We start from the raw sequence: 14,276 nt of genomic DNA on the forward strand, positions 1-14,276 counted from the left end.
CGTCGTGCGACTTCGGTCCTCCGGGTTTGCCCGGGCTTCAGCCTGGTCTGTGCAGAATGTTTCGGGTGTGTCTTTGGAGAACATTAACGTGCATCCTACAACTGTGTCAGTGAGGGCGTCTTGTTCATCTCGGCTGCTTCTTAGCTCAGAACTGATTTAGCCACATCTCAGTGGCAGAACTCCTTCCACCAACATGCAGGCTCCATCTTCCTGGGCAATTCGCAAATGAACCTTGAGGGAATCTTCAAGCAAATTTCATGTGCTTGTTTGAGTGCTTTTTATTATTACCCTTATAGAAGATCTCTGTCTTTTTGGTTGCAGAAAATCCTTATGATTTACTTTCAGAATCTGCGTGGTTGGTTTTTAACTGTCCATCAAAAACCATGCAGTTACTGCCCGCAGGTGAGACACCAGGGTGGAGGCTTGTTTGCTTCTCTACAATAATGAAAACCATGTTTTAAATAAGCGCCTAGGTACCGACTGAAATGTTTCGTGAGACCGTCCTTGCTGTGGGTGTAGATAACACCGGGCTGGGGCATGCTCGTTGAGTGTCGGGTGCGTTGCCATTATGTTACCCCACTCCACAGTTTCAGGTGGTTCTGAATTTCTCTAATTGGGTTTGTTTTTTAATTCACTGCTTTCACACTTATAATTCAAAATTCCTATTTTTCTGTTTACGTGTTCCCAGTTGAACAAGTAATTTAAAAAGAGCGTTGGAAGGAGAATGGATGCCCAGAAAGTAACGAGCTGGTACCAAGAGGAGGATGAGAACCAGCCCTTGGCAGTGGCTTGGTGAGGATGCGCATTTTCCATTTCCTTGTGCTGATGCTGATGGAGTTTAAGTAAGTTGCTCCCTAACAGATGGACTTGGAAGAACAAGGACAACCCCAGGAGCGAGGAGCATGGAAAAAGATGTCACTTGACATTCATCAAAATGATGAAAATTCTCTTAAATTAAAATTAGACACCCAAGAACTTCACTAAAGTTTTTGGGGGGCACCCTATATGGGAACATTTGCTTTTAGCTCCAGACCAGTAATTCCAGGTTTTTCTGGGGTCCACTTCAGAGCTATTTTTGCTGTTTAACCGCAAGAGGTAAGTAACCATTTTAGGAAAAAATAGGAGAAAGAAAAAAGGAAAAATGAAAAAAAGAGAAAGGTTGAAACTGGGCCCAAAGTGATATTTTATCAGAATTACTGGAATTATTGACTGTTTAAAACAAACTATAATTTTATAGACTTTGAATTTGAAGCAAATCTTTCGATCCCTCACTTGATGACAGGTGAGTCAGTCGTGAGCTTCTTGGAGACTGTGTGTGTGTCTGAGGCTTCGGGAGTTGGCTTGCCTCTCCCACACCAAGTTCTCAGTAGTTAGGTATTGCCACTTCTTCAGCCAGTCTTGTTTTGCATTATTAATTATAAGAAATTATGGGAAATTGTGCTACACTGCCAGGGGACGCAGTGTGGTCTATGGAAACAACTTAGCTTTCTAATCCAACAGCTAAGTTCAAATCCTTGCTCCATATTGATAAATACAGCATCTTAGTGAGCTGCTGAGTTCCCGTGAGTCTGTTTCCACGTTTGTGAAATGGAGATGACTGTTTGTCATCTGTTTGCAACCATTTGTTGCTGGTGGGTGTGATGGGACATGTGCCACATGCTTGACCTTGGGAGGGAACGTCCAGTGTTAGTTCTCTTCTCTCAACAACATAGCCTTTCTCGGACGGAGGCTCGTGTGCTGTATAGTCACTGTCCTACACAGACCAGATGCCTCTGGGCACTCAGCGCGGCAAAACGGCCTGCAGGCTGTCCATGTGGTGAGGGTCATGGGACCCTGAAACCCTGGGCACAGCTTTAGGTCAGATCCAAAGGCAGCCTTTCACAGCAAGGACTGTGGTGGAGAAATCCTGTCCTATTGATCTTATTAACGCAGCCCCTAGGACAGTGGTGAAGACACTGCCCCTTCCACAATGGGTCAGCCCCGGGAACAGTACAGAAAGGTGAAACCTTAACAAAACAACAGATATTTCGTGTCCCCGGACAGACACCATGACCCCCGCTCAAATAACCCCACTGAAGTTTGCAGACTTATGACTGAAAGTCCCCTCCCTGGACACATGAGGCCCCTGGAATCTAACATGGTCCCATGGATTTGGGGATGGCTGAAGCGAGTCCCAAAGATGACGAAGTGGTTTTGGATCCACTGCCCAAGTGCCACACATCCCTCCTCCCTCCCTAACAAGAGGTGACATTGGCGTAGGGTCTGAGGACCTTAGGGGCAAGGTCTCCTGTAGAAGAGAGCCTGGATGTAACATGTTAGGGACCAGCCCCACACTGGAGAGTCCTCTTCTGGCCATTTGAACTTGCAGGTCTGTGACGTCTTGAGTTGGTGAATATTGTAGGAGGAATGACAAATGAGGGGGTGTCTTTTCTTGAATACTTGCTTAGCGTAGTTACGAGCTTGTCTTGAATTACTTCTTTTGGTTCTCAACCTCCATGGGGCACTATTATTACCCATGATTTTATGATTTAGGACAATTTTAGAAGCCTGGGAATAAATCTTAGGCCCACTTCTTAGCCACACACTAAAAATAGCTCTTTTTTTAAAAAATTATTTTATTGAGGTCATATTGGCTTATAACATTGTGTAAATTTTTCTTTTTAGTGACGAAGATTGTCCCTGAGCTAACATCTGTGCCAATCTTCCTCTATTTTGTATGTGGGATGCCACCACAGTCTGGCTTGATGAGCAGTGTGTAGGTCCGCGCTCGGGATCTGAACCCATGAACCCCGGGTTGCCCAAGTGGAGTGTGTGAACCTAATCACTATGCCACCTGGTCGGCCCCATGTTGTATGAATCTTAGGTGTACATTATTATATTTCAGTTTCTGTATAGACTGCATTGTGTTTATCACCAATAGTCTAATTTTTGTCCGTCACCATACATATGTGCCTCTTTACCCCTGTTGCCGTGCCTCCATCCCCTTCCCCTCTGGTAACCACTAATCTGTTCTCTTTATCTATGTGTTTATCTTCCACATACAAGTAAAATCATGCTGTGTTTGTCTTTCTCTGTCTGACTTATTTCACTTAGCATAATACCATCCATGTTGTTGCAAATAGGATGATTTTGTCTTTTTTTATGGCTGATTAGTATTCCATTGTGTATCATACCACATCTTCTTTATCCATTCGTTAGTTGATGGGCACTTGAGTTGCTTCCATGTCTTGGCTATTGTGAATAATGCTGCGATGAACATAGGGGCGCATAAATCTCTTTGAATTGTTGATTTCAAGTTCTTTGGATAAATACCCAGTAGTGGAATAGCTGGGTCGTATGGTATTTCTATTTTTAATTTTTTGAGGAATCGCCATACTGTTTTCCATAGCGGCTGCACCAGTTTGCATTCCCACCAGCAGTGTATAAGGGTTCACTTTTCTCCACATCTTCTCCAACAATTGTTGTTTCCTGTCCTGTTAATTATAGCATTCTGATGGGTGTAAGGTGATATCTCATTGGAGCTTTGATTTGCATTTCCCTAATGATTAGTGATGTTGAGCATCTATACATAGCCCTTTTATCTTTCGATTTTCTTTCAGGCGCTCCGGTCTAAGACTCACACCAGCCAGGCGCTGTTGGTCTGCACAGACCCGCGGCCCAGCTCCCTCCCTGGTCCCCTGCCTCCTTAGCCACCTCCTGGCTTTGAGGGGCGGCCTTCTGAGAGCTCCAGCTCAGGCGGGGAGACCGCCTCAGAGCTGTGGTGTTTCCCTGCAGGCCCCAGACGAGGCTTACTGGATGTAATTAAAATCCACCTGCACCCTCCGTCTGCTTCTAGTCAGTTCCCAGGGACATTCCAGGGTCCTCAGCGTGAAAGGCCAGTGGTCACAGTGGGTAGGTCTGATTTTCCAAAACCCTGGGACGGAGGACTGGCTCCTTTCTGCGTGCCTACCTGGAACCTGACCACCCCCAAAGCATGTCCCGGCCACGTGACCCCCGATCCTGACAACCAGTGTGTGCTGGCGGCCTAGAGTGGCCGTCCCACTTCATGGTGGGGCCGCTAAGCCTCCAAAGGTTTGGTGCTTGCCTAAACACACGGCCGCGGGAAGCTAGGAGCAGATTCAGGCGTTGGTGTCTCGGCCCACTGCTCGAATGTGCCGTAATCCAGGCCCCACAGAGAGCACAGGGACCCCTCGGGCAGCCATGGGCCCCGTGTCCACCCTTCTCACTGCTTCTCACCCACCTGGCCCTCCCTCAGAAAGGCCCCCGACGCGTAGCCCTGGGCGGTAAGTTGTCCTGTGGACGCATGTGATTACTGGTCTCTATTTCTCCCAGGTGCGGTAGACCTGCAGTGGAGTGACACTGCTGTGGGGACGTGCTGCGTCCTCTTACACATTCACCCTAAAATGGTGCTGCTTCCTATATGTCGAGAGCACTGACACCTTTTTTAAGTCTTTTGGACAGCTGTAATTTTGCTCCCTAATTCTTAAATAGCCATTGGCCAAAATGGGTAAACTCTGCCCTGAGTCGGCACCTTTGGGGCCCACTGATGGGAAGAGTGTGTGTGTCTCTGAGGGCGGAGTTTTCTTACCACTGAGGAGGGGCCGGTTGTGCCGGTACGAGGTTGGCAGCTGGCCGATGTCCTCGGTCCTGTGGCTCATCACCCGGGAGAGGTGGCCGGTGTGGTGCAGGCTTCCCACGATGATACTGTGGAGGTACACGGGCTCGATGAAGTGGCAGAGGAGGGCGCCCTGCAGCCCCAGCACGTTCCACCTGGAGGGAGAGAGGAGGGTCAGCGCCATCGCTCCCCTGAGGGAGCGCTCAGGGGCCCCAGTGCAGACTCTACCTGGGGCCTTCTCCCTCCACCCGGTTCCCGAGGTGGCACTGTCCCCGTCGTGCAGACTGACTGGGAGGCTCGCTCGGGAGCTCCCGACACAGCCGACCCATCACGGCCTTGGCCTAGGGCTGCTAATGATTCCGTGCCCCCTCGTGCTGCCGGGCGGCTCTGCCTGCAGCTCTGCATTCCTTTTCTGGAAAATGAGTTGTTAGATGGAGTGGAAGCTACATATTCTCTCAGGAACTTAAAATTAGATTAGAAAAAGAAGACAATCTGTCCCCAAAGTGAATCTGAATTTTTCTTTATATTAGCTGGGAAATATCAGAAATTGAATTGGCTTCAGTTTAGGGAGAGATACTCTCTTCCCCTCCCTTTGTCCTCTGCAGTCAGAGTGACCTGTTGTGTTGAAATTAAATGACGTTAGTAAATGACTTTGTTCTGCTCTGGGGATGATTTTGACTTTAGAAGCCCAGATCAGAGATGAAGGACAAGACCATTTTCTTTGAAATAAATATAGCTCTGGGTCAGTGTTTTTGCTCTTGCAAGGAGAGATGACAGGAGCATTTTAAGAATTTTTCCCTCTAAATTTGTGTGGTACAAGGTTACACGTATCTGATATTTAAGGTGACATTTTGTGGTTTCCACTCTAAACAGCATGCTTACAATCCACCCTCCATGAGCAGCGAGCATTATGCAGCTAATTTCTTACATCATTGTTCTTTTCATTAATTAACATTTCTCCACTGTCAGAGCAATTATTGTGGTGCCTCCACGCTGTACGTTTCTTTTCATGATTAATAAGGAGTCATTATATTTCCTTTTCCCGAAGCAGTCAATTAACATGGAATTCTTTCCATTAATTACCGAATGTTTAAAACCAGCATGCCCTACCTGGAGAGCAATCTGCTCCGAGAACCTGTGACACCAATTGCTTTAAAAAGTTCTCTTTAAATTTTATTCCAAAAACACAAGCAATTTAGCTGGCGATATTAATTTGCCTCAGAAGCATCGTGGTGAATGAGAAACATCTTTTAATCTCATGCAAGAAAAGGCAGCCATCTGGCGGGTGAGGATCGAGTGAGCGCCTCTCCCACTCTCCTCCATAAATGCGGGTCATTAAAGTAATGGGCTCATCTACATAAAGCTCAAATGGAAGATAAAAGGTAATATTTATATACAAACAGTTTAGTCCTACAATTTAAACAGTCATTGGTTTTATGAAACATTTACTTTACTCTATCAGATTTGCATAACTTCACTTAAAAAAAATAATTGTGGTCATTTCTGTGAGTCACCTCATTTCTCTCAGAAAGGGATGGGAGGGCTGTATATATATTTCTTATATTTGGATATATGAAATTTTACCAAAGAGTAAATGTCAGGAAGTTCTGAAGGAGCAGACATTTCTGAAAGCAACGTGAGTACTTATCACAGATTTTGGGGACCCCTTAATCTGGCGATGATCGTTTCTGCCCAGGCTGTTTTCACTCCACAGCACAATCCAACAGGCCACCCAGGATTCTGGGGAGGCTGTCTTTTCCTCATCTTTCACTGATGAGTTACAGAATCTCAACAAAACCCAGGGGAGGAGAGTTTTGCTATCTAGGCTTTTCCTGGAAGGAACAACTCCGATGTTTTTGAGTGTTGATTATGGCATTTGGCTCCTTCCCTTAAATTGGAGACCAGAATTTTTCGGTAGTGCCAAGGACAGATCAAAAAGTGAGGAAAAATTCAACAGAGTCACCTTCCTTTAGTATTTTGGGTAGCTCTTTTTTAGATTTGAAGAAGCTAGAAAGGTATGCCAAGAAAAAGGAAAAACAAGTTTAACAATAAATCTATTTCACTATAAAAGTTCCTGGTATTCGCTTTTTAAATGTATACTTTATTTTTGACTCAAATACAGGCTTTCTTGTATTTGTATGTATTGATGAGAGCAGATTTTCTTGCGATGAAGGGTCTAGATGTAGTAGATTGACAGTTATGATGATAAATTACCATTTGTGGCAATGGATTCTGGGGTGCAAACAATGCAAGTGGGTGTCTTATGATTTCTCAGATAGTTAGTGAGGTTTTAACGTCTCTTATGGATTAAAAACAAGAAGTGAACATTTCTCCCATTGATAACAAAGCTCTTTCTTGAAATAAGCCAAGTCTTGAACAATCAGATTAGTCTTCCCAGAGGAGAGTCACTGTACTTCAGGCTGTCCACATATTGGCTTTGAACAAAACTTCTGGAACATATTTGAGTGGTTCTGATTCTGTGGAATTGTCTAAAGACAAATAACTTCTATATCTGGCTTCCTCCTAATAACCTTTACAATAAAGAGAAAATCCACCTTCTCCTTGCCTGGCTCTAGGAGTTTAAACTTATTCAGCTAACATGATCGATAAAACCAAATGTCTTCCTGAATATAAACTGGAGAATTTTCAGCATTCAGCATTGAATGGAAAAATACCTCTCCTTTTGTTCAAACAGCTGATATTACTACAATGTTGACAGAGGAAAAAAGCCCATGTCTAGTTTTCAATATAGATAATCCTAAATAAATATATTTTTGTCTGTTTGTCAATCACTGAAATACCAAAGATAAGTGAGGGAGAGATCTTGGAAATGCTGCCTTTCTTTAACCAAGAGATGCAGTCTCCTTGCTCAGTTCAAGTCTTGGCCTCCTAGTATCAGAGGCAACAATCACAGGGATGGGCCCTCCTCACACGGTCACTACCCATGTGCCTGGGGCATTAGGCAGCGAACGGTGACTACTGTTGCGTGTTTGAACAGTTGGTGTTCTTGCCTAGTGTTTTCACCACTTAACGTGGCCCAGGAGGGAGATGTAACTAACTCTCTAAAATTACAGTGAAGTCTGCGGTGCAGTCTTCAATTGCCATCAGAAATACATATTTAAGGCATAAAAACAGACACATAGACCAATGGAACAGAATAGAGAGCTCAGAAATAAACCCATGCATATATGTTCAATTAATTTATGACAAAGGAGTCAAGAATATACAATGGGGAAAAGACAGTCTCTTCGGTAATTGGTGCTGGGAAAACTGGACAGCCACATGCAGAAGAATGACACTGCATCCCTATCTCACACTGTACACACAAATTAACTCGAAATGGATTAAAGACTTGAATGTAAAACCTGAAACCATAAAACTCCTGGAAGAAAACATAGAGAAAAAGCTCCTTGACATAGGTCTTGGCGATGATTTTTTGGATTTGACACCAAAAGCACAAGCAACAAAAGCAAAAAAACAAGTGGGACTACATCAAACTAAAAAGCTTCTACTCAGCAAGGGAAACCATCAACAAAATGAAAAGCAACCTATGGACTGGGAGAAAATATTTACAAATCTATATCTGATAAGGGGGTAATATCCAAAATATATGAGAAACTCCTACAACTCAATAGCAGAAACACAAACAATCCAATTAAAAGATGGGCAGAGGAACTGAATAGATATTTCTCCAAAGAAGATATACAAATGGCCAAGAGGTACATGAAAAGGTGCTCAACATCACTAATCATGAGGGAAATGCAAATCAAAACCACAATGAGCTATCACCTCACACCTGTTAGAATGGCTATTACCAAAAAGACAAGAGATAAGTGTTGGGGAGGATGTGGAGGAAAGGGAACCCTGTGCACTGTTGATGGGAACACAAACTGATGCTGCCACCATGGAAACTAGTATGGAGGTTCCTCAAAAATGAAAAACAAAACTATCATATGATCCACAATCCCACTTCTGGGTATATGTCCAAAGGAAATGAAATCAGGATCTCGAAGAGGTATCTGTACCCCCATGCTCACTGCAGCATCATTCACAACAGCCAAGACATGGAAGCAACCTAACTGTCTGTCAACAGATGAATGGATAAAGATGTGGTATATGTACATCATGGAATAGTATTCAGTCATGAGAAAGAAGAAATCCTGCCATTTGAAACAACATGGATGGACCTTGGGGACATTATGCTAAGTAAAATAAGCCTGACAGTGAAATACAAATACAGCATGATCACACTTATATGTAGAATCTAAAAAAGTTGAACTCATAGAAACAGACAGTAGAATGGTGGTTGCCAGGGGCTGGGGGGTGTGTGAAGTAGGGAGCTGTTGGTCAAAGGGTACAAAGTCTCAGTTATAAGAAGATTAAGTTCTGGGGTCTAATTACAGCATGGTGACTATAGTTAATAATTCTGTATTATATTCTTGAGAATTGCTAAGAGAGTAGTTCTTAAATGTTCCCACCACGCCACAATTACGTGATATGATGGAGACGTTAGCTGACTCTATGGTGGTCATCATATGGCAATATATAAGTGTATCAAGTCATCACAACGTACACTTTAAACTTATACAAAATTATATGTCAATTATACCTCAATAAAACTGGAAAAAATACATATTTACTTGACTCTCTTTTTCACCTGTGGGCAGATTTGCCCATTATCTGAAATTACAACCACACCCGACTGGGAATATTCCCCAGGCTACGCTCAAACCTGTGAATTCCAAATTGAGGGGCAAGAAGTGTGGTAAGATCCAGTGTTCATCATTCAGCAAGGATGACTCAGGTGTTGCCACACAGCAGTGGTTTCCAACTTTGGTGCACACTGGGCTCACCTGGGGACCTTTGGGAATCTCCTGGTACCAAGTCTCCCCAAAGACTCCAATAGAACTGGTCCAGGGTGCAGTCCAGGCATCAGCTTTTCCAATGCCCCCAGGGGATTCTAATGTGCGCTGGGCTGAGAACTTCTGCAGCAAAGCAGTTGGCACAGATTGTGGAGTCAAAAAATCAGGTGAAATCCAAGTGCCGATACCAGTCAGGTGGGTTACCCTTGACCACGTCCTGCTGCTCTGAACAACAGTCCACAGCGGTGGTCCTCAAGCTCTGTGGTGAGGCCAGCAGTGGGATTTTCAACAAGCCCTCCAGGTAATTCTGATGGTGCTGAAGTTTGAGAACCGCTGGTCTTCGTGCTGGTCGTGAGGTCATAATAGTCATATAACTTCTCCATTAATCAATAGTTTCAGTCAATGGTAATATGACGTCTCGCGGTGAAGACTACAGGGGAGAATTTAATCTCCTGCTGGTCTGGGGTTGACACCTGCCCCTCCACACCCTCCCCAACCCCAGTCTCACAGTTTCTCCCTCCCACTTGTTTAACCAAGACTGGGAATAATGCCAAGTCAGAGACGTTTCTGCATAAATGGCCCATTCCATTGCCAGTCTACTGATATCTTCCCTTGGGCCTTTCTAAGCAAAAGAGAAGACCAATAACCCTTTCAATAATGTCACAGTTAGGAATTCATCCCATGGATAGACTCGCAATAAAATGCCAGGATATATGAACAAGCAGAGTCACAAGAGGATTGTTTGCAATTGCAAAGCAAATAAAACAAAACAAAAAAATGGAAGTAATCTAATTGCTTCTTAGTAGGGAGTTGGTTAAATAAATTATGGTCCATTCATGGAAAGAATATAGATATGACCACCTGCAGCCTGCCTGACCACCAGGGCACGTGTCAGTCTTGTTCTCCAGTACATCTGCCTGGCCCGCCTGACCTCCGAGCTGCCTTCTTCTGTCTGACCTGCTCCTCTCTCCTAACTGCCCTCCTGCTGGCACCTCTTTCCTCCGTCCCTTCCTAGGCCATGAGCCGGACAACCATTGCCATTGCCGTGGAAACCATGTGTGCTATTGCTCTGCCCCCACCCATGCTGTCACCTCCACTATCACCTCCTCTTGGAACCTGGCCACCATGCTGTGAAGGAGCCCAAGGAGTCCATGAAGGGGAACCCTCAGCTGACCGTCAACGCCAACTTGCCAGCCATGTGAGTGCGCCATCTTGAGAGTGAGTCCTCCAGCCCCAGGGAGCTGCCCCAGTGGGCGCCCTGTTTCTAAAATGAGACAGCCCCTCTGTCTCAGCTCTGCACACATTGAAGGGTTGCAAGCAGAGCAAAAGAGTCGTTGTTTCAGGCCACTAAGTTTGGGGATGGTTTGTTACACGCACAAGACAACTGATGTGGAGCTCATTACATTTTTTGAGGTGGTCTGTGGCTACCAGTAGCTTTTCAGGAAGTTTATACATGTCATGTCAAGAAAAGTACCTGAACAATACAATGTTTGGGTGGATGTTGGTACTACCTGCAGGAGTTGGGGGTACGGGTACCCAGGAAACACCGCTCCTTCTGCTGGTGGTCAGGGCGGGGTCAGGACGATGTGCTGCTTCAGGTTATTTTCAGCTGACACTTCACCTAATGTCTCATTTATTTTTTCCAAAACCTACCTGAAAAATGCCCTCACTCTTGACATGGCGTCTCTGACTAAGTCTACATGCCAACAAACTGGTAGAATGTAAACATTCTCAGAAGACTGACGCTAGTGACGAGGTTATTCCCAATCGTGTCTCTCCGTTCTCAGTTCCTGATGATTCCACCTCATCCCAGCCTCCTGCACGGGGTAAAGCCCCCCGACCTTGGGGTGACGACAGTGTCTGGGGTATGTCACTGAATGTGCAAGTCTCTGCGAGAGCCCCGGGATCTCCCTCATTGCCCGGCCCCTCTCCTCTGGCTGTTCTCGGAGCTCTGATCCCTACACCCCTCCTCAGAGATGATGTGTTTGGCCTCTTCGTTCCTGGAGACAAACCACTCACTCTAGAGAATGCCTTTTTATCCTTTTGTGAAGATGGGAGCCATAAAAAGAAGCTTTGACCCTTGTGTATGCCACACAGGCTCGTGTTCCTGGCTCTTCCCTCTCGGGCCCTGAGAACTGGTTTCCCTCCCTGTGACCCCACATCACAGCTCCTGCCACGTCCAGTTGACATCCATGCTGCTCATGAGGTTCTGTGGCCCTGTCTGACATCCTCATGTAGCCCACTCTCTGGTTTTCCTTCAATATCTGTGTTGTCTCTTATTTGCCTAACTAGGTTACGGGTTAGTTTTGCAGAAATGGCGCTCCTCAGCCCTTGTGGATTCTTGAGGTAGACGGTGGCCTCCACTTCAGTCTGGGCCTGCTTCACGGTGTTGTTGCAGGAGTAATGGGGCAGCAGACACGGAGTGTTATTGATTGCTGTTATTTCTATGTACTAGATAAATATTATTAAATTATCACTCAGTACTTTCATCACTGGAGATTATGTAAGATTTAACTTAAAGCCAGTAAGATTACCACACACTCTTCAGTTAAGAAAGAGTAAAGGTCATTAAACCGAGCTGTGGACATCAAGGTTTGGGCATTTAGGAAGAACCGTTGTTTTAAAGCGACCTGTATTTTGAGATTGGGAAAATGAACAACGCTGTCACCTGATCTCAGTAGAGCTGGTAGCACTTTAAAAATAAGATGACCAGCTATCCATCAAGAAGGAAGTAGGTCAGGGTCGCCCGTGGGCCGGGTGGCTGAGAGGAGAGGCTCACCCGAGAGATGGTTAAGCAGCACGTCTCCACAGCCAGGAGGAGACACTTGCTCTGCACAGCCTGGAATCTAAGTTTAGAAATCAGACAGTGTCTCATTCCTCAGAGAGCAGCTATCATTTTTTACAGTTCATTTTATGGAGAAAGTTTTAATCTGTTCATTTAAAGACACATTGCGATCAATAATCAAGCTCAGGTACTTAAAATTAGAAACCATATCTAAAGGAACATTAGTTCCAGAAGATTTAGATTTTTATATGCCACTCAACTTTTGTTTCTTGGAGACAAAAGCAAAAATCTCCTCTCTGGTTTTCCCTGTTCCTCCAGGAGACTAAAGTTTGCCTGTTGGTGAGAGGACAGAGTTCTTATGGCCAGAAAAACAGACCAGTCCCCATGACCATGATGCTTGCTGTTGTCGTCTCCTCATCTCACCGGGGCACAGGGTTTGGTCTGTTTTATCTTTTTGAGCTGAAGGAAAATCGGACAACCATTTGGTGAGCTACCCAACCTCAATTTGTGGTTTGGAAGGTCAATTTTCATCGACCTGATGAAACAACCACTTCCTGAGTTTCCTGCGGTTGTTACTGGGGTGACATTAATGGTGCATTTCAGGAATAGGTTTTACTATGACTTTCTCTGGTTCCACGATTCTCCAAAGACCAGACGAGTTGGGCTGAGTGAGTGATGTCTCTTACCCAGTTGTATTGGTTTCCTGGGACCTCCATAGTGAAGCACTACAAACAGGGTGGCTCAAAACAATGGAAATTTATTCTCTCCTGGGTTCTGGAGGCCAGACGTCTTAATGCAAGATGCCAGCAGGGCTGCTCCTCCTGGTGGCTCCATGGAGAATCTATTCTGGGCATCTCTCTAGTCTTCTGGTGGCTGCCAGCCATCCTTGGCATCTCTTGGCTGGTAGACACATCACTCCAGTCTCTGCCTCCATCTCCACATGGCCCTCTCCCCTGTGGATCTTCTCCTTGTGCCTGTCCCCAAGCCTGCCTCTCTTATAAGGACACACATAGTTGCATTTAGAACCCACCTGAATAATCTAGAATGAGCACTTCCTCTCTCCATCCTTAATGTAGGTCATATTCTCTCTCCCACCATATAAGGTCGTGTTCACCAGTTCTGAGCATGAGGACATGGACATATCTTCTTGGGGCCCGCCATCCAGCCCACTACACCTGCTGTGGGCCATCAGGAGCTCCACCCTGTCCCTGTATGAGCACCTCCTGCTTACCCTCCATCATGGGCGGGCTTCCTAACTTAGGGAGTTTATCCAAGTACGTGCTTGGAGATTTGGAAAAAAGCTTCTGCACACAGATATGATGGGAAAGGTTACTCACAGTAGCAATCACTAGGAAGCATCCTAGATACCCAGCAAGAGGGAGGTGTGTGGCTGGCACTGGGAGACGTTGTATCACACGTGGCATCACACATGCGTTCACGTCCTCGAGGCTTCAGAAGGAGCGTGATTACAGTGTGGAGGAGCGGTTGTCAGCAAACTGCTATAAACTGCAGGAAAATCCCAACTAGGGGAAAAACGTGAGTTTAGGAAGTAAGATTAATGCAAATACAGCCAAAGTGACTGCCATTTTCTGTGACTATGGGGGTGTTCGCTTGTTGTCTCTTTTCTACTTTCCACTTTTCTCTAATTTTTCTTTGTCGTTTTATTTTTTAATGGGGGAACTGTCAGATGTGTGGCAGCACTGACTTGAGCTTTCCAGCAGCAGGGCATGCTCAGTTGATCTCTTGACCTTCTCAGTTGTTCCCCTTTGACCCAGAGGATTAAGAAAACACAGCTTCAGGTGCCTTCAGGACTGTTGGTGGCTGCGGGGACTTTGTCATCGGTGCAAAGCCAGATCACCCAGGAGGGACCGTTCTCTCCGCCTGCAGCATCTGAACCGGCTGTGATCTTCAAGGCGGTATTTTGCTCCAGGGTTTCAACTAGAATGTCTTTCTGACCAAAATTCTAGAAAGAAGTTATTTCACTTCCAAAAGACTTTCATGGGCCAAGAATTTT

General features: G+C 45.3%; 1 protein-coding gene across 1 annotated transcript in view; it reads right to left on the minus strand.

The window, feature by feature from the left end:
- Positions 1-14,276, minus strand: part of ADARB2 (adenosine deaminase RNA specific B2 (inactive)) — a 461,460-nt gene that overhangs the window by 11,149 nt on the left and 436,035 nt on the right. Inside the window, exon 8 of the mRNA XM_058532337.1 lies at positions 4,589-4,770. Within this exon, the coding sequence (XP_058388320.1) occupies positions 4,589-4,770 (182 nt within the window). The remainder of the gene's footprint in view (positions 1-4,588; positions 4,771-14,276) is intronic.

Source organism: Diceros bicornis, chromosome 36 (genome assembly GCF_020826845.1).
Source record: "Diceros bicornis minor isolate mBicDic1 chromosome 36, mDicBic1.mat.cur, whole genome shotgun sequence".
NCBI classification, from domain to species: Eukaryota; Metazoa; Chordata; class Mammalia; order Perissodactyla; family Rhinocerotidae; genus Diceros; species Diceros bicornis.